Source organism: Schistocerca gregaria, chromosome 2, assembly GCF_023897955.1.
Source record: "Schistocerca gregaria isolate iqSchGreg1 chromosome 2, iqSchGreg1.2, whole genome shotgun sequence".
Taxonomy (NCBI): Eukaryota; Metazoa; Arthropoda; class Insecta; order Orthoptera; family Acrididae; genus Schistocerca; species Schistocerca gregaria.
Window position 1 is genome coordinate 96,735,761 of NC_064921.1, and position 22,721 is coordinate 96,758,481.

General features: G+C 43.6%; 1 protein-coding gene across 1 annotated transcript in view; it reads right to left on the reverse strand.

Annotated features, from left to right (window-relative positions):
• Positions 1-22,411, reverse strand: part of LOC126335650 (uncharacterized) — a 45,938-nt gene extending 23,527 nt beyond the window's left edge. Inside the window, exon 1 of the mRNA XM_049999106.1 lies at positions 21,277-22,411. Within this exon, the coding sequence (XP_049855063.1) occupies positions 21,277-22,411 (1,135 nt within the window). The remainder of the gene's footprint in view (positions 1-21,276) is intronic.
• Positions 22,412-22,721: the final 310 nt, after the last annotated feature.

Consider the following 22,721-nt stretch of genomic DNA (forward strand, 5'->3'; position numbering starts at 1 on the left):
CGTTTTTTGAGAGCCAAAATATTCACTGACGCTTAGCGGCGATGTTAGGCGTCGTTTTATAATTCGTTACGCACCTGAGAGCGTAGCCAGTCTGCGGCGTATGTATGCCACGTGTTTTGCCTCTAATCCAGTCGTCTTCTCCAAGCGAAAGGAGTAAAATGATCGAAATTAAAGTTCCTGATCCACAACTAAAATACGTTTCTCTATTTCGAGACAACCATTCCTATCGTATTCTTTTGAAAATCAATTTACCAGCTTTTCGTGGTGGGTAGCATGCAGATTAAGAATGACTGTTCAGTACACTCAGCTAGTCGGTGAAGTAACGTTACTCAAGGGCCGGAGAATTTAATATAGACAGCTCACCTATTCATACTAGTTCGCTCAGTAGTTTTCCTCCTACTCGGCTGTTTCTATGCGCTAGCCTGCGGTGTGCTAAATTTGTTCCATAGCCTCTTCTATAAGATAAGTAACTTTGCCAACGATTTAAAACAAACCTCTCGAGAATACTAACACAATGTTCTCTCAGTGAGAGCCGCAGATTAATTTCCAAACGACACCGAGGCACCGCCTACATTTTAAGCACTGAAGGACAGAGCAATTTTATCACAACAATCTCTTCTTCTCCGAAAAGCTACCTGTCTTTCCACTATGGATACCAGAAAAAGACACGAAAAAAATCGCGCGTCTAAAAGAAGCGACGATCCATGATAAAAAGTCCCTGTCAAAGGTAAAACAAGAGGTAATTGATAATTTAAAAAGGGAAATGGATTGGTTAAAGTTAGATATAGTGGGTATTAGTGAAGTTCGGTGGCAGGAGGAACAAGACTTCTGGTCAGGTGACTACAGTGTTATAAACACAAAATCAATTAGGGGTAATGCAGGAATAGGTTTAATAATGAATAGGAAAATAGGAGTGCAGGTAAGCTACTACAAACAGCATATTGAACGCATTATTGTGGCCAAGATAGACACGAAGCTCATGCCTACTACAGTAGTACAAGTTTGTATGCCAACTAGCTCCGCAGATGATGAAGAAATTGAAGAAATGTTTGATGAAATAAAAGAAAATATTCAGATAGTGAAGGGTGGCGAAAATTAATTAGCCATGGGTGACTGGAATTCGGTAGTAGGAAAAGGGAGAGAAGGAAACGTAGTAGGTGAATATGGATTGGAGCTAAGAAATGAAATAGGAAGCCGCTTGGTAGAATCTTGCACAGAGCACAACTTAATCATAGCTAACACTTGGTTTAAGAATCATGAAAGAAGGTTGTATACATGGAAGAACCCTGGAGATACTAGTAGGCATCAGATAGATTATATAATGGTAAGACAGAGATTTAGGAACCAGGTTTTAAATTGTAAGACATTTCCAGGGGCAGATGTGGACTCTGACCACAATCTATTGGTTATAACCTGTAGATTAAAACTTAAGAAACTGCAAAAAGGTGGGAACTTAAGGAGATGGGACCTGGATAAACTGAAAGAAACAGAGGTTGTACAGTGTTTCAGGGAGAGCATAAGGGAACAATTGACAGGAATGGGGGAAAGAAATACAGTAGAAGAAGAATGGGTAGCTTTGAGAGATGAAATAGTGAAGGCAGCAGAGGATCAAGTAGGGAAAAAGACGAGGGCTGCTAGAAATCCTTGGGTAACAGAAGAAATATTGAATTTAATTGATGAAAGGAGAAAATATAAAAATGCAGTAAATGAAGCAGGCAAAAAGGAATATAAACGTCTCAAAAATGAGATCGACAGGAAGTGCAAAACGGCTAAGCAAGGATGGCTAGAGGACAAATGTAAGGATGTAGAGGCTTATTTCACTAGGGGTGAGATAGATATTGCCTACAGGAAAATTAAAAAAAAAAACCTTTGGAGATAAGAGAATCACTTGTATGAACATCAATAGCTCAGATGGAAACCCAGTTCTAAGCAAAGAAGGGAAAGCAGAAAGGTGGAAGGAGTATATAGAGGGTCTATACAAGGGCGATGTACTTGAGTACAATATTATGGAAATGGAAGAGGATGTAGATGAAGTTGAAATGGGAGATACGATACTGCGAGAAGAGTTTGACAGAGCAATGAAAGACCTGAGTCGAAACAAGGCCCCCGGAGTAGACAACATTCCATTGGAACTACTGACGGCCTTGGGAGAGCCAGACCTGACAAAACTCTACCATCTAGTGAGCTAGATGTATGAAACAGCCGAAATACCCTCAGACTTCTAGAAGAATACAATAATTTCAATCCCAAAGAAAGCAGGTGTTGACAGATGTGAAAATTACCGAACAATCAGTTTAATAAGCCACAGCTGCAAAATACAAACGCGAATTCTTTGCAGACGAATGGAAAAACTAGTAGAAGCCGATCTCGGGGAAGATCAGTTTGGATTCTGTAGAAATACTGGAACACGTGAGGCAATACTGACCTTACGACTTATCTTAGAAGAAAGATTAAGGAAAGGCAAACCTACGTTTCTAACATTTGTAGACTTAGAGAAAGCTTTTGACAATGTTGACTGGAATACTCTCTTTCAAATTCTGAAGGTGGCAGGGGTACAATACAAGGAGCGAAAGGCTATTTACAATTTGTACAGAAACCAGATGGCAGTTATAAGAGTCGAGCGACATGAAAGGGAAGCGGTTGTTGGGAAGGGAGTAAGACAGGGTTGTAGCCTCTCCTCGATGTTATTCAATCTGTATATTGAGCAAGCAGTAAAGGAAACAAAAGAAAAATTCGGAGTAGGTATTAAAATCCATGGAGAAGAAATAAAAACTTAGAGGTTCTCCGATAACATTGTGATTGTGTCAGAGACAGCAAAGGACTTGGAAGAGCAGTTGAATGGAATGGATAGCGTCTTCAACGGAGGATATAAGATGAACATCAACAAAAGCAAAATGAGGATAATGGAATGTAGTCGAATTAAGTCGGGTGATGCTGAGGGAATTGTATTAGGAAATGACACACTTAAAGTAGTAAAGCAGTTTTGCTATTTTGGAGCAAAATAACTGATGGTAGTCGAAGTAGAGAGGATATAAAATGTAGACTGGCAATGGCAAGGAAAGCGTTTCTGAAGATGAAAAATTTGTTAACATCGAGTATATATTTAAGTGTCAGGAAGTCGTTTCTTAAAGTATTTGCATGGAGAGTAGCGATGTATGGAAGTGAAACGTGGACGATAACTACTTTGGACAAAAAGAGAATAGTAGCTTTCGAAATGTGGTGCTACAGAAGAATGCTGAAGATTAGATGGGTAGATCACATAATTAATAAGGAAGTACTGAATAGGATTGGGGAGAAGAGAAGTTTGTGGCACAACTTGACCAGAAGAAGGGATCGTTTGGTAGGACATGTTCTGAGGCATCAAGTATTGGAGTGCAGCGTGGAGGGTAAAAATCGTAGAGGGAGACCAAGAGATGAATACACTAAGCAGATTCAGAAGGATGTAGGTTGCAGTAGGTACTGGGGGATGAAGAAGGTTGCACAGGATGGAGTAGCATGGAGAGCTGCATCGAACCAGTATCTGGATTGAAGACAACAACAACAACAACAACAACAACAACAACAATTGAAAGTCTGTCGCAGGTACTATATTGTCCACTCCTTTGCTGCAGAACATTTAAAGGAAAAAACAGGCACAAAACCGAATAAAAGTAAGGCAAAGGAAGTGTCACACTGGTTTACGAAACGTACAGTCCAGTCTCAAACTATAAATGTAGTGCATTTACATTAAAATGTTCACACATTAACCTAAATCAGGTGCTCTAAGTGGTGATCTCTCATCCGGAAAAAGACGTTGCCTGGGGGACTCTCTCGAAGATGTCAGATGTGATTTGAGCGGCATTCGTTAAACACGACCTGCATTCATTCAACGAGAATGTCTCGAAGCTCTACAGGCGTAGTATACGCATTACATTTGGTGTGACTCAACAGGAAGAAATCGATTGACGTCAGGTCGTGTGACAGTGGTGGCTAAGGCACTAGGCTACCTTACCCAGTCCAGTGTCACTGCTGTCCTGGCGGACACTACGGTTCAAATGTGGTGGTGTGCCATCGTGTTGAGATCATATTTTCACTTGTACTTCAGCGAAACATCGTCTAGTAGCTTAAGTAGGTCATTTGGCAGAAAGTTGTGATACTTCACAAACTTAAAAAGTCTGTCGTTAGCTGCACAGGAAAGCATTTATTTGGTTCACGTTACTGGTTTCGACAGTTTATATGTTCATCTCCAGGAGTGAAATACATGCAAATCATGGTAAGTGAAAGCCAAAATAACAATCATACTGTAGTGTCCTTTGCTACAGAGTAAAAAATAAATAAAAAATGGCTTCCCAAAGATTTGAACCTATTTCACTTCTGAAGGTGACAGCTTAAACTGTCGAAACCGGTAAAGTAACCCAAATTAGGGTTTTCTTGTGCTGATGACGACTGACTTTTTATTTGTGAAATATTCTGCAGCTGCTTAACTACTGCTGTGAACGAAATCATAACATGTAATTCATTTGTATGTCTAGTCGATCTGGATGCGCAAAGGGTCCTGTAATATGTCCCCCGACAATACCAGCCCACATGTTTTCTGAAAACTGTTGTTGGTCAATGTGCAGTCACAAGAGCACTTGTGTTTTGCTCTGCCCACATGTGCCTGCAGTGGCTATTAACAAAGTTGTCTCTTGTAAAACCCACACAATCTGTAAACAACACATATGATGCCAACTCTGGCTCAGCAATGCATTGCTGCATAAATCACCCTGAAAAACATATACGAGGGCTCGAAGTCAACTGGTCTAAGATCTTGTACTGGAATGGTTGATGTTGATGGAGCTATCTCCTTACAGAAGAGTGAGTGATGTCTGTATCTCTTGCTGTTGCTCATGTGCTTTTAGGCAGGTTCGCCTTAACTCTGTCGGTACTTCCTATTAAATTGTAATGTACCGCTCTTCTGGTGTTGATGCCCTCACACCGTGGATGCAAAGTGCCATTCTCACACAGTCGCTGGTGTAGCTTCTGGAACAGTGTATGAAGTAGGTTTCATATGTGGGGGAAGCGTTCTTGATATAGATGTGTCAAGCTTCTTATAACAGCGTATGCATATCTTCTGCCAAGAAATAAGAGCATTGGACTGGTATGGTTTAATATGTGCAACAGTCATCAATAGCAAATTATTTCAACTTACGTATCAGTAGATACACAGTTGTATGGTTGTGTAGATAGTAGCGAAATGTACACAGTAGATGTAGTCAACAGCAATTTGTTGTTGTTATGCTACCTCTGGGTGCAGGTGTGAGACTGTGGCACAGGCCCGAGCAGATGACTGGATTACTGGCAACACACACTGCTTAGGTACTCCACAGAGTGGCTGTGATGTGCCACCTCTCAGGAGCACAACCATCTGAGGCAATGAGGCCTCAAAGCATGGAAACAAGTTTCGATGAAAACAGACGTTTCTGAAAATCAGATTCGTAGAGAAACGACTAGTCTCATAGGCCTGACTTGTTTTCTTAACGAATACTAAAAAAATTTAATCACCTAATGAGTAATAGACACTAAATGCCCCAGACTCACTCGCATAGCCTTTTCCTAGAGTTCGTGATCGCCATTATCATCATTTTCATAACAGCGCAGAGAAAACTGCCAATATAGCTTCGATTTGCAAATACACTCATGTTAAGAAGAAACGACTAGAGACAGGAAGTTCATATTTACAGGACATGTAAATTAGTATCTTTTGGATAAATGAGTAGTATTTCAGTCACCTTGGTGGAGTGTGTGTGTCGTGTTGCCTATTAGGCACAGCGTCCACTATGGGTCCTGATAACATGTTCCATGCATGATGCCATTGATGCTTATAAGGCGCGAATGGTGTCGTGTGGTATAGTCATCCATGCTGCATTCACCTGGTTCCAAAGTTAATCTGTAGTGGTTGGTGAAAATCTCTTCGGGTTTCCTGCCGGATCCTACAATCAACTTGACTCGATATTTCGGCGATCGAACTGGTCGCCATCTTCAGGAGAATGCTGCTTGCTGATGAGTCCCGCTGAGACTCAGCGAGTCAAGTTGATTTTAGGATCCGGCAGCAAACCCGAAGAGATTTTCAAGACTTATTACGCCGGGAAAGCCTACGAAGTCGCATGTAGTGGTCGGTGTTGGGTCACAGCGCTGCACCAGTAGTTTCACAATATCTGATACATTTTCAATTGGCGACTAGTCTGGTGATCTGGTGGATCAGGGAAAAAGGCTGACATCCTGTTGTAAGGCGGTCATGTTATGTGGTTTTTGTACGTCATTCATGTGCACATCAGGTAGAGAACAAGTTACTTAGTTGTTAAACGTTCTTTGGCCTTGTCGTGGCACAATCTTTCCCTTTACACTGTCTGATTCTTTCTTAATTGAAGTATGGTAGTCGATAGATGATGGAAGTATCCATTAGTGCTGTGTTGACTTGTGATTGTATCTGTTAGATGAAGTATATGGTAAAGGATAGCAAGGATGAGTATGATGTGTAGGCCTACACTGAAAGCTGAAAGGAATATGTTTTGAATAATATTAATATTTTTGAAGAGAAGTAGTCTGAGGCAAGAATGTAGCATTGCGCAGCTAGTAATAATTATTGTCAGTTAGTTAACTCGCTCGGAGCTGAGAGAAAGACCACCCCAATAGCCTGAATCATGCACATATTAATTGATGAAGCTGTTTGTTTTTTATAGAAATACCCTGTTCGCCCTGTAGCCTCTTTAAATCATTGTTCACTTTGTTAATCATTGTATTGTTCAGACAAGTGGTATGTGTGAAGCTCACGCTATGTTTAACTCTGTCTTTTTGAATATATACTTCATTCTAGGTTCAAATGGCTCTGAGCACTATGGGACTTAACATCTGAGTTCATCAGTCCCCTAGAGCGTACACTCCTGGAAATGGAAAAAAAACACATTGACACCGGTGTGTCAGACCCACCATACTTGCTCCGGACACTGCGAGAGGGCTGTACAAGCAATGATCACACGCACGGCACAGCGGACACACCAGGAACCGCGGTGTTGGCCGTCGAATGGCGCTAGCTGCGCAGCATTTGTGCACCGCCGCCGTCAGTGTCAGCCAGTTTGCCATGGCATACGGAGCTCCATCGCAGTCTTTAACACTGGTAGCATGCCGCGACAGCGTGGACGTGAACCGTATGTGCAGTTGACGGACTTTGAGCGAGGGCGTATAGTGGGCATGCGGGAGGCCGGGTGGACGTACCGCCGAATTGCTCAACACGTGGGGCGTGAGGTCTCCACAGTACATCGATGTTGTCGCCAGTGGTCGGCGGAAGGTGCAAATGCCCGTCGACCTGGGACCGGACCGCAGCGGCACACGGATGCACGCCAAGACCATAGGATCCTACGCAGTGCCGTAGGGGACCGCACCGCCACTTCCCAGCAAATTAGGGACACTGTTGCTCCTGGGGTATCGGCGAGGACCATTCGCAACCGTCTCCATGAAGCTGGGCTACGGTCCCGCACACCGTTAGGCCGTCTTCCGCTCACGCCCCAACATCGTGCAGCCCGCCTCCAGTGGTGTCGCGACAGGCGTGAATGGAGGGACGAATGGAGACGTGTCGTCTTCAGCGATGAGAGTCGCTTCTGCCTTGGTGCCAATGATGGTCGTATGCATGTTTGGCGCCGCGCAGGTGAGCGCCACAATCAGGACTGCATACGACCGAGGCACACAGGGCCAACACACGGCATCATGGTGTGGGGAGCGATCTCCTACACTGGCCGTACACCTCTGGTGATCGTCGAGGGGACACTGAATAGTGCACGGTACATCCAAACCGTCATCGAACCCATCGTTTTACCATTCCTAGAACTTGCTGTTCCAACAGGACAATGCACGTCCGCATGTATCCTGTGCCACCCAACGTGCTCTAGAAGGTGTAAGTCAACTACCCTGGCCAGCAAGATCTCCGGATCTGTCCCCCATTGAGCATGTTTGGGACTGGATGAAACGTCGTCTCACGCGGTCTGCACGTCCAGCACGAACGCTGGTCCAACTGAGGCGCCAGGTGGAAATGGCATGGCAAGCCGTTCCACAGGACTACATCCAGCATCTCTACGATCGTCTCCATGGGAGAATAGCAGCCTGCATTGCTGCGAAAGGTGGATATACACTGTACTAGTGCCGACATTGTGCATGCTCTGTTGCTTGTGTCTATGTGCCTGAAGTTCTGTCAGTGTGATCATGTGATGTATCTGACCCCAGGAATGTGTCAATAAAGTTTCCCCTTCCTGGGACAATGAATTCACGGTGTTCTTATTTCAATTTCCAGGAGTGTAGAACTACTTAAACCTAATTAAGCTAAGGACATCACACACATCCATGCCCGAGGCAGTATTCGAACCTACAACCGTAGCAGTTACGCGGCTTCGGAGTGAAGCGCGTAGAACTGCTCGGCCACTGCGACCGGTTCGCAAGCAAAAGTTTGAATATGTTTTTAGAAACAGAAGTCTAGCTTAGCCGCTACCTGCTTGCTGTTTGCTGTTGTGCTTCCGCGAAACCAGCAACAATGTTGTCAAGATGCGAAATAAGTGGAAATTCTGATTAGCGCCAGATAATTGTTCCACTTCTATTGCGCGTTTAAAACAATGACAAGCCGCAATCTGATAAGTTTTAGCTCAGTTCTAATGAGGCTCTGTTTAGTCGAGCATATGAATGTATGTGTGATAACAGTTTGTGAATACATAGTTTTGGTAATACGTAGACTTTTATAGAGTCAGAGGTAAAGCTCGGCTAAATTTGATACAGAAACAAATATAGCGGTGAAGTTACTCTGTAACACATGCTCCTGCAACAATATGTATTAATGCAATGTCTTGCTGTAAAATGTGGTCTGGGTGTTGTGCTGAACAGGTATGGCTACAGGTTGAAGGATGTCATTCACATAGGTCACACTAGTTGCAGTACCCTGGACACGCATCAACTGTGGTTTATGGTTGTAGCCAATAACACCCCACACCTAAAGGCCTTGAGTGGGCACTGTATGTCTTGTGTGAATTCACTCAGTGTGATGCTGCTCCTCCTGTCTTCAGCGAACCAAAATGCGGCCATCATTTCAAACAAATACATCCTGGATTCATCCGAAAACACACTCTTATGCCATTCTGTCTTTAATGATGACGTTCCATACCCCATTACCGTCTAGCACGTTCTAGCATATTCGTCAAAGGTAGGTGGAGAAGTGGACGACGCGCACGTAAGCCATGCCGTAAAAAGTGGCGACGGACTTTCACCCCTGATAGTGTATAATCTGTTACACTGTTCCGCTGTTGCACCAGAGCTGAGAGGGACGCAGATCTGTCCTGCAGTGCCATTTGGATGAGGAGTCGATCTTCTCGGGGGGTGATCTGCATGGTGTGACCTGACCCATCTTGTCTCCTCTATAGCCTTGTGTTAACCGTTTTCGACTCACCCGTTGCACTGCCGAAACACTCCGTCCTACACAAGCGGCAGTTTCCCGGATGGATGCATCACATTCTCTCACGCCAAAAATGCGCCCTCTTTCAAAGTCACTGGTTTGACAGTACAATTCGAGCATACGTCTGCTAGGCAACCTGCACGTCTGCTCAAGCCACTCTGATCTATTACCATTGGTTTAAAGTGACAACGAGGGCCGCAGGTACATTTCACTGGTAGGTGGTGTTGCGCCATGATATCGATGTTGACCTTGAACCCGCAGGCCGGTATGGTTCAAATGTAAATCAGTTCTGCAAAACATACTGATGTAGATGTTCTGTGAATGTGACCGTCTTATCTCTAGTCGTTCAATATGTTCTCTTTTTTCAGGACATAAGTGTACTACTACTACGTACATGATGTAGACACTGGGTAACACTGGCTTTGTGCTACGAGCCCATATGGAAATTAATATCAGAAGAATCGCTGAGACAGATTTTCTTGAATTTTTATACATACAATGTGGCGCCAGTGGTACAGACGAACATGGTTCACTATAAGTTCAGTATATATCAGGAGAATATGTAGATGGTTGAATCTCAAAATCGACGACGGTGAGTTTTGGGCCCTTATGGTTCTCAGCGCCTCAATTATAAAACGGCGCCTACTGTAACCAGGAAGCTTAATCGAACGTTAGGTCCTTATTTTCCATGACGTCATGTATTAGCACTAAACGTTTCTCTATACAGGATATCCTTATTCAGGATCGTCAGGCGCATTTTATCTGGTGTTTCAGCAGATACGAGAGGCCTTCAATAAGTAAAGCAATACATTTTTTCTCGATCAATTTTGGTTGAAAAGATTGTGGAATTTGTTGTGTGACAACGTGGAAAATTCCTGCTTCAGACCTTATAGTTTCATGAAGTACCAATAGGTCGTGGCGCTATATGTAGCCTAGGAAATGGTGTCTGTAACGAAGATGCGTCTAAGCAGAGGTGTCATTGAGTTTATTTTGGTGGAGAAAGAAAGGTCATAGATATTCATAGGAAGGAGAGGCACACAGCAATCAGTCGCAATCCCATTACTCTTTATTACGCCTACAGACCTAGATTTCGGCTATAACTAGCCATCCTCAGTGCATTTTCGCTACAATTCAATAGGCCTATGCCAGTTCATGTCACCATATGTTCTTACAAGTGTGTAGATAGAAGGACAATGAATCGGTTAGTAAACAACTACCTGAGTGTCCTTCTGCCTGTACACATGCAAGAACATATGGTGCCATGAACTGCCATGGGCCTGTTGAATTGTAGCAAAAATGCACTGAGGGTGGCTATTTATAGCCGAAATCTAGATCTGCAAGTATACTGAAAACTAATCGGATTGCAACTGACTGCTGTGTGCTTCTCCTTCCATACAATCTACAGTTGCTATGCGCAACAGTTCTTAATGGGCTACGAAGGCTTTACCGGCGTAATAATTGATAATATTCTTCTCGGGTATGCAGCCGGATCATAACGTCTTCATGACACAATATTTCCGCGGTCCAACTGGCTGCCATCTTCATGTGAGAGTGCTGGTGCACGATCCCGCAGGAACTGACTTCCAAGCGCAAGCGGCGGCCCCTAAGTAGGCCGCAGAAAACCCACAACGCGTGAGCGAGAAGGTGCCGTAGCTGCCCTCTAGCGCAGTAAACTTACCGCGCCGCCAGTGGTGGAAATAGGCGTAATCGAGATATCGCTGTCAAAAATTAAAAACATTTTATTCCGACGATTGAAACACAGACCGTTGTTTCTTAATGTCAATTTTAATGTCAGATAACACCGGGTCCCAAGTCTTACTTAAAAGGTAACCCTTGTCTCTATTAATAAGACTGTCAGATAAACGAATTTCTATGGATTCTTTTAAAACACAGTCCCAATAGCGAGATGCAGGGGCAACCATTTGTGTCTCGTCATAGAGCATTCTGTGTCCCTCGGTGAGACAGTGCTCCCCCACTGCAGATTTCTCAGGTTGAAGCAGCCGTGTGTGCCGCTGATGCTCAACACATCAGTCCTGAATGGTCCAGATTGTCTGACGAATGCAAGGGATCTTGTACACACCGGGCTTCCTCAAACCCAAGTCATCCTTTACAGAGCCAACGAGCGCTCTAATCTTGGCTAACGGACGAAAAATACTTTTGATATAATATCTTTTCAGAATTCTTCCTATCTTTGAGGAAATGCTCCCAGCATGGGAGAGAACCTCTTGACCGCCTTCTAGATCGTTTAGCAAATAATGGCAATGCAGCATGATGGGAGGAAGATGCATTTCACAACTCATAGAGTCTACTGCCTATGATGGAGCTGCTGCTCATTTTTTTTTTTTTTTTTTTTTTGAGACAACCACTCTGCCCACAATGCAAGAAACAACTTCATCCTATTCCACTACCCTACACTTAATGAATCAGACGTGCTCGTCTTGGTGTATAGGGTTTGAGCGAGAATGCTTGAAATTGTTTTGTTCTGCTTGGAAACAACAGGAACATACAGTTTTTCACCCCCTCCCCCACCTGAGTATTGGCAGGAGCCGATCGGTGCACTGAATCTGGTCAAGTGAGCATGACATATGGGAGATGTCAGTCAGTCAGTGGAAGGCCCATGAAGTGTCAGTAGCAACGAAGATCTTCATTGCCTCTGTCTTGCAGAAGAAACATAGACGTAAGTACATGTGATTCAACTCAACGTCTTTGTCAGTGCATTCTTATTATTTCTTCTGTTTCCTTGTTTAGCGACCTCTCGCAGGTCATGACTGGAAGCAGCCTCCAAAAGATGGTTCAAATGGCTCTGACGACTATGGGACTTCTCATCTGAGGTCATCAGCCACCTAGAACTTAGAACTACTTAAACCTAACTAACCTAAAGACATCACACACATCCATGCCCGAGGCGCGGTTCCAGACTGTAGTGCCTACAACCGCTCGGCCATCCCGCAACACAAAGCATCTGGATTTATGCTGACGATCTGCTACATAATGGGCTGCACAGACCACAGCCAGCACAGTATCGTAACATGCACAATAGGAGACACGTTAAGGGAGGTGGTGTTATTCTGGACAGATTTACAGCTGACCTGCACAGTCAGGGATATAATTACAAAGCTTATAATACGTGTGGCTCTTGGTGATAATGGGATTAATCTGCTTGATGCGACATGTTTGGAAACACAACATTACTTACACAGAACGTTAAGATTGCCAAGGATGTCATGCTGCAGATCGAATTTTAGCTGATAAAGCAAAGGAAATATGTATCAGAAAGGACAGTGATACAGGGCAGCGCATTGCAGCATTTGTAGTTCAAAAAGCAAGCATGGTAAAACTAACTCGGGAAATTATGAACGTTGCACTTGAAACACTGAAGAAGAAGAAGAAGCCAAGACTGGAGTGTTTAAGAAACTATCCTCAGAGCGAGGTGTGCAGCTAAAAGTGGCCTGAAGTATAAAGGACAGGTTAAAGCCCTCCGGCTTCTGCTGATAATCAAGGTATCAGGCGGAATTATTCCCTTCCTAATTCCGGCCATCGGAGGTTTCTCAGCGATGGGTGCATTGGCTGCTGGTGCTTTGGCTATTGCCAGAACAGCCATGAACGCACAGAACTCTAAAGAGCAGCTAGAGGAAGCAAGAAGACGTAACTGCATGATGGGAGGTGTAGCCACTGTAGAAGAGCTGTACATGAAACAATATAAAAAGACTAGGTCTCTTCACAAAGAGAAGAAAAGTGCGTTAGCTATCCTATGGGCAGACCGCTTACAGATCTGTTCAAGTTTGTTGTGAAAAACTTAAGCATTCCAAGATTCTATGGTGTGCTTATGTCGCATACCATACTGAATAATATACGTATATCTGGAGTATTTGGGATTGTCAATTTAGATGTTGCTAGGGGAAGAGGAGCCAACGGCCTTGCCTCAGTGGCAACACCGGTTCCCGCCACATCACCGAAGATAAGCGCTGTCGTGCTGGGCTGGCACGTGGATGGAAGACCGTCGCGTCTGCCGAGCGCTGATGGCACGCGGGGTCCACTCAGACCTTGTGAGGTAAAGCTGAGGAGCTACTTGATAGAGAAGTAGCGGCTCCGGTCTCAGACACAGACGTACGGCCGGGAGAGCGGTGTTCTCACCACAGGCCTCTCCATATCCGCATCCAGTGACGCCTGCGGCCTCAGGATAACACGGCGGCCGGTCGGTACCCTTGGGCCTTAATGGCCTGTTGAGGTGGAGTTTAATTTTAGTTTAGTTTAGTTAGGGGAAGAGGAACCCACTGTGTGGCTTGTGATAGAACAATACAAATAAAGCCAACTATTTAGAGTCTTTTGGATATTTGCAACCACCAGATGAGTTACAACGATACTTCATCGACAAAAGACGTTTTTTACAATTTTCATCGCTACCAAGACTTTATACTTACGTATGTAGGAATCCGTGCATCATGTTCCTCCAACCTCTACGAAGACGGATATATAAGGAGGTGGATTAAGTATCACTCATCAGTAGAGGTTCATGTGCAGTGTCACATATTCTGACTTCAAAAGAATTATCGTCAGTATTACACGTGATTTACTTCCCACCGATTGATTCATGCATTACTAAGATCACAGAGGCTAACAATAAACTTCATCTGGAAATTAATGGCAGAAAAGAAATTGTGGAAGTAGAACTTGGTGTATACGACATTGGCTGTTTAAACAACGTGTTAAAGAGGTCTGGAAAATGGATTGTGCAACACGCAAGACATCGAATGCAGTGATAGACTTTATCCACAAAGGCTCAACAAGACGACAACTGGTTTTCACAATAGGACAGGTTTTGAAGGACGCTAATAAATTTTACAGATCGGACCACTCAGTGGATATATTTCCTGTCAGTGCAATCCGTGTCGAGTGTAATATTGCAACAAACTCCTCTCTCTACAACAGATTGAGTCATACAATTTAAAGATTCTTCCCAGAGGTTGCAACAAGTTATAAGATTATTGGGACACCTACCATTGCTATTTACCTCCCAGTAACAGTTCAGACATTAGACTATCTGGAGCTGTGTATTGTGGACCAGGATAACCAACTCATCGACTTTCGTAGAGAGGAAATCATTGTACGGCTGCATCTAAAGCATAACCAGCAGTAGATGTGGACGTGCAGAAAGTTGAGCAGCCCCAGCTTCCCAGTGTCTGCGTGTTGTCAACAAATACAGGAAAGGCGCAAGATGCGAAACCAATATGCACAACACACCCTGTGGCACTTCACAACATAACGGCAAGCCGATGACATGTCCGAAGTAGAAGTTTATTACATGAGCAGGTCTGAAACCTCGCAATGGCGTTGTTCGATATAACTAGTCCGGTGGAATATGATGAGTGTGCTATAAGCCAGGAATACTTCTCTCATAAACCTTATGCATTGTAGTGGGCGTACTGTAAGACCTTCGGTACACACACCATCAGATTATTTGTCTTGTCGCCCTAAAGAAGTAGGCGAGTGTCAGCAATATGTCTCTAGGTCTTGTTGTGGCGTGTTTATCTTCTGCCGTTAGGTCAGACGATAGAAATGCCACTTGCACGCTTAGAGTAGCAGATTGACGGTGACCAACTTTAAACAGAACTTGATTAATTTTCACACACATTTATTAAAATAATAAAAGCATAAAATTACTTAACTTCATTCTGGATGCTATTTACAATTGACAATGTGAAGTTCCTTTGGTCTTGTTATTTTAGTACAGGAATATGATAATCTTGTTAGGCACAGACTGAAACTTGACTATAGACTGGTACAGACTAATGCAGACTGACTAATCAGAGGTCTGTACATTCGTTATAATACCTTGCGCGTTCAGGTATCACTGCGCGAGTGTGATCCGCGAGGAGGAAGGTTCTACGTTAACAGCAATCTCATTGCCTGCGTTACATATTAATACGTGGATCGGCGGAATCAGAATTTGGTCCATCTTTAAGGCAGCGCCATCGCGTAGTGCGGCTGTGCTGTTGTGCGTAATGGGGCGCGCTCTAGTGGGAAAGTTGTGTACACGCTGACTACGCGGAACTATGTACACAACATGCATCAACCACATTTAACAAGAACAACGAAATTTGGGTGTCATCCGACGACGCTTAAATAAAAGAAAAGAGGCTAAATGAATTTTAAAACAGAGCTTTATATGCTCATTCGATAGAGTGGTCTATGTTAGTTTATTCAATATTTTATTTACAATTTTTTTAACTTGGCCAGTAAAACACGAAGAACAACCAGTACTGCCTTGACAGCACTGACTGTTAATGACATGCGGCACGCTGCTTAATCGCTGTTCTTTGCCTTTTACTGTGACATTTAATACATTTTGGTAAAGCAACCATTGCGCTACGCTAATTTGGGACAGTTCTATTGAATGGGCATGTAAAATTCTTCTTGAAAAATCAATTTGTTTGTAAGAGGAATACAACTAACTATATCTGTCAACAGTGGGTGTCGTACAAAAAGAAGATAAGCAGTATTTGTTTGGGCTGACACCAATTACATACAGCAAAAACGAAATTGCAAACATCTGTCACATCTGTCAAAACACCAGAAGAAATCCACCTGATGACTCATAAGATGAATACCCTAGAAGATAACAATAACAATGATTGTGTTTGTGTGTCAGAGTAGGTACTGATTTTCATGACTCTGAGAATCATCATAGTAACTTCCTGGTTTCTGATTGTTTGTAATAAAAATAGCCTGCCGTTGTGGCCAAGCGGTTCTAGGCGCTCCGGCCTGGAACAGAGCGACTGCTACGGTCGCAAGTTCGAATCCTGCCTCGGGCATGGATGTGTGTGATGTACAAATGGTTCAAATGGCTCTGAACACTATGGAACTTAACTTCTGAGATCATTAGGCCCCTAGAACTTAGAACTACTTAAACCTAATTAACCTAAGGACATCACACACAACCACGCCCGTGGCAGGATTCGCACCTGCGACAGTAGCGATCGATCAGTTCCAGACTGCAGCGCCTAGAACCGATTGGCTACTCTGACCGGCTGTGTGTGATGGCTTTAGGTTAGTTAGATTTAATTAGTTCTAAGTTCTAGGGTACTGATGACCTCAGTTGTTAAGTCCCATAGGGCTCAGAGCCATTTGAATTTTTTTTCCTCCAAAATATAAGATTAATAGTTAAGTCTGGTAGCCTGAATCAAGTGAGATGATTCTGCTGCAAATCAGAAAAGAGACAGAACAATGCAAATAGTGTGTGTGTGAGAGAGAGAGAGAGAGAAAGAGAGGGGTTCTCAGAATCATCATAGTAACTTCCTGGTTTCTTATTATTTCTACTAAAAATAAAATTAATAAGTAAGTCTGGTAGCCTGAACCAAGTGAGATGATTCAGTTGCAAATTAGAAAAGAGAGAGAACAATGTAAAGAGTGAGAGAAAGAGAGAGAGAGAGAGTGAGAGAAAAAGAGAGCGAGAGGAGACAATGAAGATGTTGAAAGTGTATTAATGAGGCCGTGTTTCAAAGTGCATACTGACATGAGAAAAAAGTGTGTAATGTTCTTAGATAGAATTTAAGAGGGCCAGTAAAACCGACATAGACTCAAGTGATTGGAAATAAACAAAGAGAATCTCTGGAGTCGGAATGCGATTGAAAGGGAGAAATACAGAATTCTGTATAACTGAAGGAGCCAAGTATCAGAAGACTAACAATATACTAATATCCATAAATATACTGTATATCATCTAACAGTTGTTATCAATGAACTGACATTGTTGCCTCGATAAGCGGAATTGTTGTGCTAACGAGAAATGTTTGTCCTTTATCACATTGCCTGATCGAGAACTTTTAACTTGTGACATAAAATAGCGCAGTAGGTGTGTAAGCATTACCTGAATAATTGACCAAGTCATAATCACCGCTTTTTCGGCTGATAATAACGAGAGCCTACATGCAAATACTTTTTTAATTACGCGTTTCAGGCGTGATCCATCATCACAGAGAAAATGTTAATACAGACAGTCTGTCGCATCAAGTGATATCTGTCGTAATACTGATGCTGGGCAATGAACGCTGGTGTTACCATTGACACGATAATCTGTATTAAATCCTTTTCTCTTCTGTTTTCATGACGTGCCATGCCCGAAAAGCGTAAATAAGAAAGTTCTAATGAAGTGAAAAGCTTTTGGCTATGACTTCATGGAGCAATTTTTTTACATTTTACGACTACGACCTCTTCAGTCTGTATCTCTGGCAGATTTGCGACATTGTGTTTGGAACAAATTCTTGCTACTGCAGTGCATATCGTTTCCACCTTCCAGAACTATCGCTCCGTGGCTAGAATTCGCGACTGTCGGCTGTGCGCGTTGTGTAACGTTCAGTAGGAGGAATGTCCACTTCTGTAGCCGAGTGATCAACGAGACAGGCCCTCATGCGGAGGATGTCAGCTCGAGTCTCTGTCCTATAGAAATTCTTTTGGGAAAAACGAAATCCTTCAAACATCACTTTGATATCAGTCTGTCTATTTGTCCGACTGTTCAAAACAATTTTTCTCAGGTATGGGTAGACGTATCAAGATGAAATATGAACCACATATTAAGGTCTACTCTCCCTTGACGATGTAAAAAACTGAAACTTCTAAGTCAATGCAATCAAAAGGTACGACCATCTATGTCACATAATTTGATATTCGCAAACTCACTCATCAAAACATACATGTTACTTCTCGTTCACATACCACCATGAAATTGGGAAAGAAGCAAGGAATAACACTAAAACCGTAGGAAAACATCCGAAAATTACTTATTTTTAATTATACCATAAGAAAAAAATTGTAATTTGTTATCAGACTGTTTTTCTGTCCGTCTGCCTATAAGACCCCTATTTTCTCAGGAATGGGTAGACAAACATATCTGGAATTTGTGTCAACTACTAATGTCTGTGGCCCCTTGGCGACTGATCAAACTCTATCTTCTAAGTCAATCCATTCAAAAAATACTACTATTACTGTCACATTTTTTTGATACTCGCAAGATCAGTCGTCAAAACCTACGGGGTACATCCCGTTGACCTAGAATCTTGAAAGTTGCCAAGAAGCAATGCTTTACAACAAATCCGATAATAGTTAATTTGTGATTATATCACACGAATTATTCACAGACGAATGGAAAAAAAGTGGCAGAATCAGACCTCGGGCAAGATAAGTTTGGCTTCCATAGAAATGTTGGAACACGTGAGGCAATACTGACCCCACGACTTATCTTAGCAAATAGATTAGGGAAAGGCAAGCCTACGTTTCTAGCATTTGTAGACTTAGAGAAAGATTTTGACAATGTTGACTGGAATACTCTCATTCTAATTCTGAAGGTGGCAGGGGGAAAATGCAGGGAGCTAAGGGCTATTTACAATTTGTACAGAAACTAAAAGGCAAAAGGGAAGCAGTGGTTGGGAAGGGAGTCAGACAGGGTTGTAGCCTATCCCTGATGTTTTTCAATCTGTATATTGAGCAAGCAGTACAGGAAACAAAAGAAAAATTCGGAGTAAGAATTAAAATCCATGGACAAGAAATAAAAACTTTGAGGTTCGCCGATGACATTGTAATTCTGTCAGAGACAGCAAAGTACCTGGAACAGCAGTTGAACGAAATGGACAGTGTCTTGAGAGGAGTATATAAGATGAACATTAACAAAAGCAAAACGTGGATAATGGAATGTAGTCGAATTAAGTGGGGTGATGCTTAAGGAATTAGATTAGTAAATGAGACACTTAAAGTAGTAAAGAAATTTGATATTTGGGGGGCAAAATAACTGATGATGGTCGAAGTAGAGAAGATATAAAATGCAGACTGGCAATGGTAAGGAAAGTGTTTCTGAAGAAGAGAACTTTGTTAACATGGAGTATAGATTTAAGTATCAGGAAGCCGTTTCTGAAAGTATTTGTATGGAGTGTAGCCATGTATGGAAGTGAAACGTGGACGATAAATAGTTTAGACAAAAAGGGAACAGAAGCTTTCGAAATGTGGTGCAACAGCAGAATGCTTGAGATTAGATGGGCAGATCACGTAACTAATGTGGAGGTATTGAATAGAATTGGGGAGAAGAGAAATTTGTGGCGCAACTTGACTAGAAGAAGGGATCGGTTGGTAGCACATATTCTGAGGCATCAAGGGATCATCAATTTAGTACTGGAGGGCAGCGCGGAGGTAAAAATCGTAGAGGGAGACCAAGAGATGAATACACTAAGCGGATTGAGAAGGATGTAGGCTGCAGTAAGTAGTGGGAGATGAAGAAGCTCACACAGGATAAGAGCTGCATCAAACTAGTCTCTGGATTGAAGACCGTAACAACAACATCACAGGAAACATTTTTTTTTCGTTTGTTATTAGACTCTCTCTCTTTCTGTCTGTTAAGATCCCTTTTCCTGAGGAGCGGTTGGACGTATAACGTTTACATCTGAGATTTAGAGTCATCTGGTGGTGTGACAATATTAAGCTTGTAAGTCAATGCAATGAACAGATACAGCCATTTCTGTGACACATTTTGATATAAAGTCAATCCTTAGGGACTACTCCTTGACTTAGAAACATGAAATACTTGTACTGTACTAGAGAGGAAAAAGAATTCAGAAGATTGTGAAGTTGTAATTATGTCACACGAAAAAAATTGCTTTTGTGATTAGTTATCCGAGTTCAGACTTGGAATTAAAAGTTTCCCGAAAGTTTTGGAGTTCCTGGGACAGATATCCTCCCAGTACAAATGTCGATAACTGGCGAAAATCATCGAGATTCTCGATTCTCAGGGTGGATGAATTGTCTATATAAATAATTAAGTGTATGCAAGGAAATGAAACACCTGCAGCTGTCCTTACGATATCTTTTATTGTATGGCTACAAGTTTCATTGCTTCAGTGCACCATCTTCAGGCTTTAGCTGATTCCAAGAGGATTGACTTCATCCCTATACACGTTTTATCAGCGACTAACATCTGTAACTGGTTTTGAAGACTACCTGTGATCAAAAGGTTTTCTCTCCAGTCATCAATTATCAAGTGTATTGAAGGACCGAAACTAGTAGCCATACAATTAATGAGATCATGAGAACAGCTGAAAATGTTTCATTTGCTTACATAAGTGTGCGGTCCAAGTCCCCCAGACCTCCAATCACAAGGATGGACATATTTTTTTTAAATCGAAAAAAAGAAACAAGTAAGTTTGTACGGAACCTTCAGTGCGCCAGTCCTACTTGCATCTGGCCCTTTCTTTTCCTTGCTGGAAGGACTGCACTCTGTTTCATGATGCCGATTCAGCAGCTTCCTGACTGAGAGGTGGCGGGCTCCAGTATCGGAATCCCGACAAAAGCTGGGAGTGCGGTGAGCTCATACTGAACGCATCCGATTATGAGCAACTGATGATGACACGGCAGGCGGTCGAATATCGGTTGGTCTTAGGGCTTGATCGCTGAGTTTCCTTTCCCTTTCCTTTACTGGTGGTGGAATGGGGCGCGCTAAGAATGTGTTTGCAATGGATGCACACTGACATTGCTGTGAATATCAATGGAAAGAAAGACAGAAATATTAAAGGTGCTGTCGACGATGGGGTCGTTAGAAACGGAGCACAAGTCCAGATGGGGGAAGGAAATCGGCCTGGACGTATCACAGAAGTGATAGAGCAAAATCGATGAAATTTTAAAGCTGAATAGCTGGACAATTAAGAGAAGAGTTGGCAACTTTGTAGATTTATGGCAATCCCTACAATCTTTTATGTAGCTGGGTGTTGATCCGTCATCATCCCAAATGTAAGTGCTCGTCCACTGCGCCACTTCTCTCTGTCACCGTACAAAATAACTTGCACACCCACCTGCTGTGTTGGCCAGTACGAGGTCCTCTGCTATGCTGGCCGTTCTTCTTGCTTGTGAAGTAGTGGACTGACAGCAGTACGTCAGAACTAGCACACTTGTCACAGTCATTAGGAGGTAACAGAGGTCAGGAAGGATGATCGTGTCATTCTCTTCATCCTGGTCCAAAAGGCACAGTAGGATGTTGAAAACCACCTGCACGATGGTCACCAGCGCCTGGAAGGCCATCACTGTGATAGGTACTGTGTACACGTCATTCAAGGCATCAGCCAGTTTGGTGAGTTTCATGTGTACGACCTTTATGGTTAACAACTGGTCGCAGGACACCGGCCAAGTGCTTTGCTTGGGAGAATCATCCAACGCTGATGGATGGCGATAGGGAAGATGACATTGTACACTTTTTATTGTTGGCACATTCATTTCTCTGAAGGTTTTCAGTTGAGACCTGAACAAGTGCAGCACAGTTTCGTTGAGCAAGAGGAACCTGTATTTGATAATCAGCGCGAACACGAGAAACTGCTCGAACGTCACGACGATTACAAAGTCAATGATCTCGACTAGTGCATCGTAAGGGGAAATGACGATGACGTCCCAAACTACATTCCCTGTGTAGCCCGCTAGTAGCAGGCCCAGAGAAGTGAACAGGTAGAACTTGGTGGCTCGGTGCGCCTTCCACTTGTCGACGGCCAGGAGGTCGTCCACGTGCCGAATCTCCGCCGAAAACACGGACAGCCAGTCCCCACGGGCGAGCAGCAGCGACAGGACGGAGACGCAGGCGGCGCAGCTGACCACGGACCGACCGACGAACTCGGGCACGTAGTAGCTGTGGCAGGCGGCGCCGTAGGCCTCCACGATGTACGCCGCCGTGGCGTAGCCCATGTACGCCAGGCAGCCGACGACGGCGAGGCTGTAGGCGCGGGACGCGGCATCCAGCAGCGCAGACCGGCTGGGCCGGCAGGGGGGAACCCCCACCAGCGCCGACAGCGCCACTAGCGGCCGCAGGGCGTACCCGATATCAGGGGGCTCCGTCTGCGCTGGAGGCGGTCGTCCGCCGTCGGTGCGGGTGGCCACCGAAGGAGTCTGCACAATGCGCTGGTGAGCCTTTGCCCTCCCTCCACCGCCGACTCTGTAGTCCATGACAGTGCACCTGCCCAATTTCGCTGTTCTCCGGCGTCGACGCTGACAAAGCGGCACCCTGCGAACTGATAGTAATGCTACTGTAATTACAAGTAACTGAAGCTCTAAACTGGCAAGTAGTAATGCTGTGATAATCTACGAAGACTGAAGAAAAGTCAAGGCACGTTCAAAGTATCTGTCGACCGGGAAAAAGCGAGCTTTCGAAATTCTGAGAAGTATAGGGTGTGGTGTCACCGCCAGACACCAGACTTGCTAGGTGGTAGCCTTTAAATCGGCCGCGGTCCGGTAGTATACGTCGGACCCGCGTGTC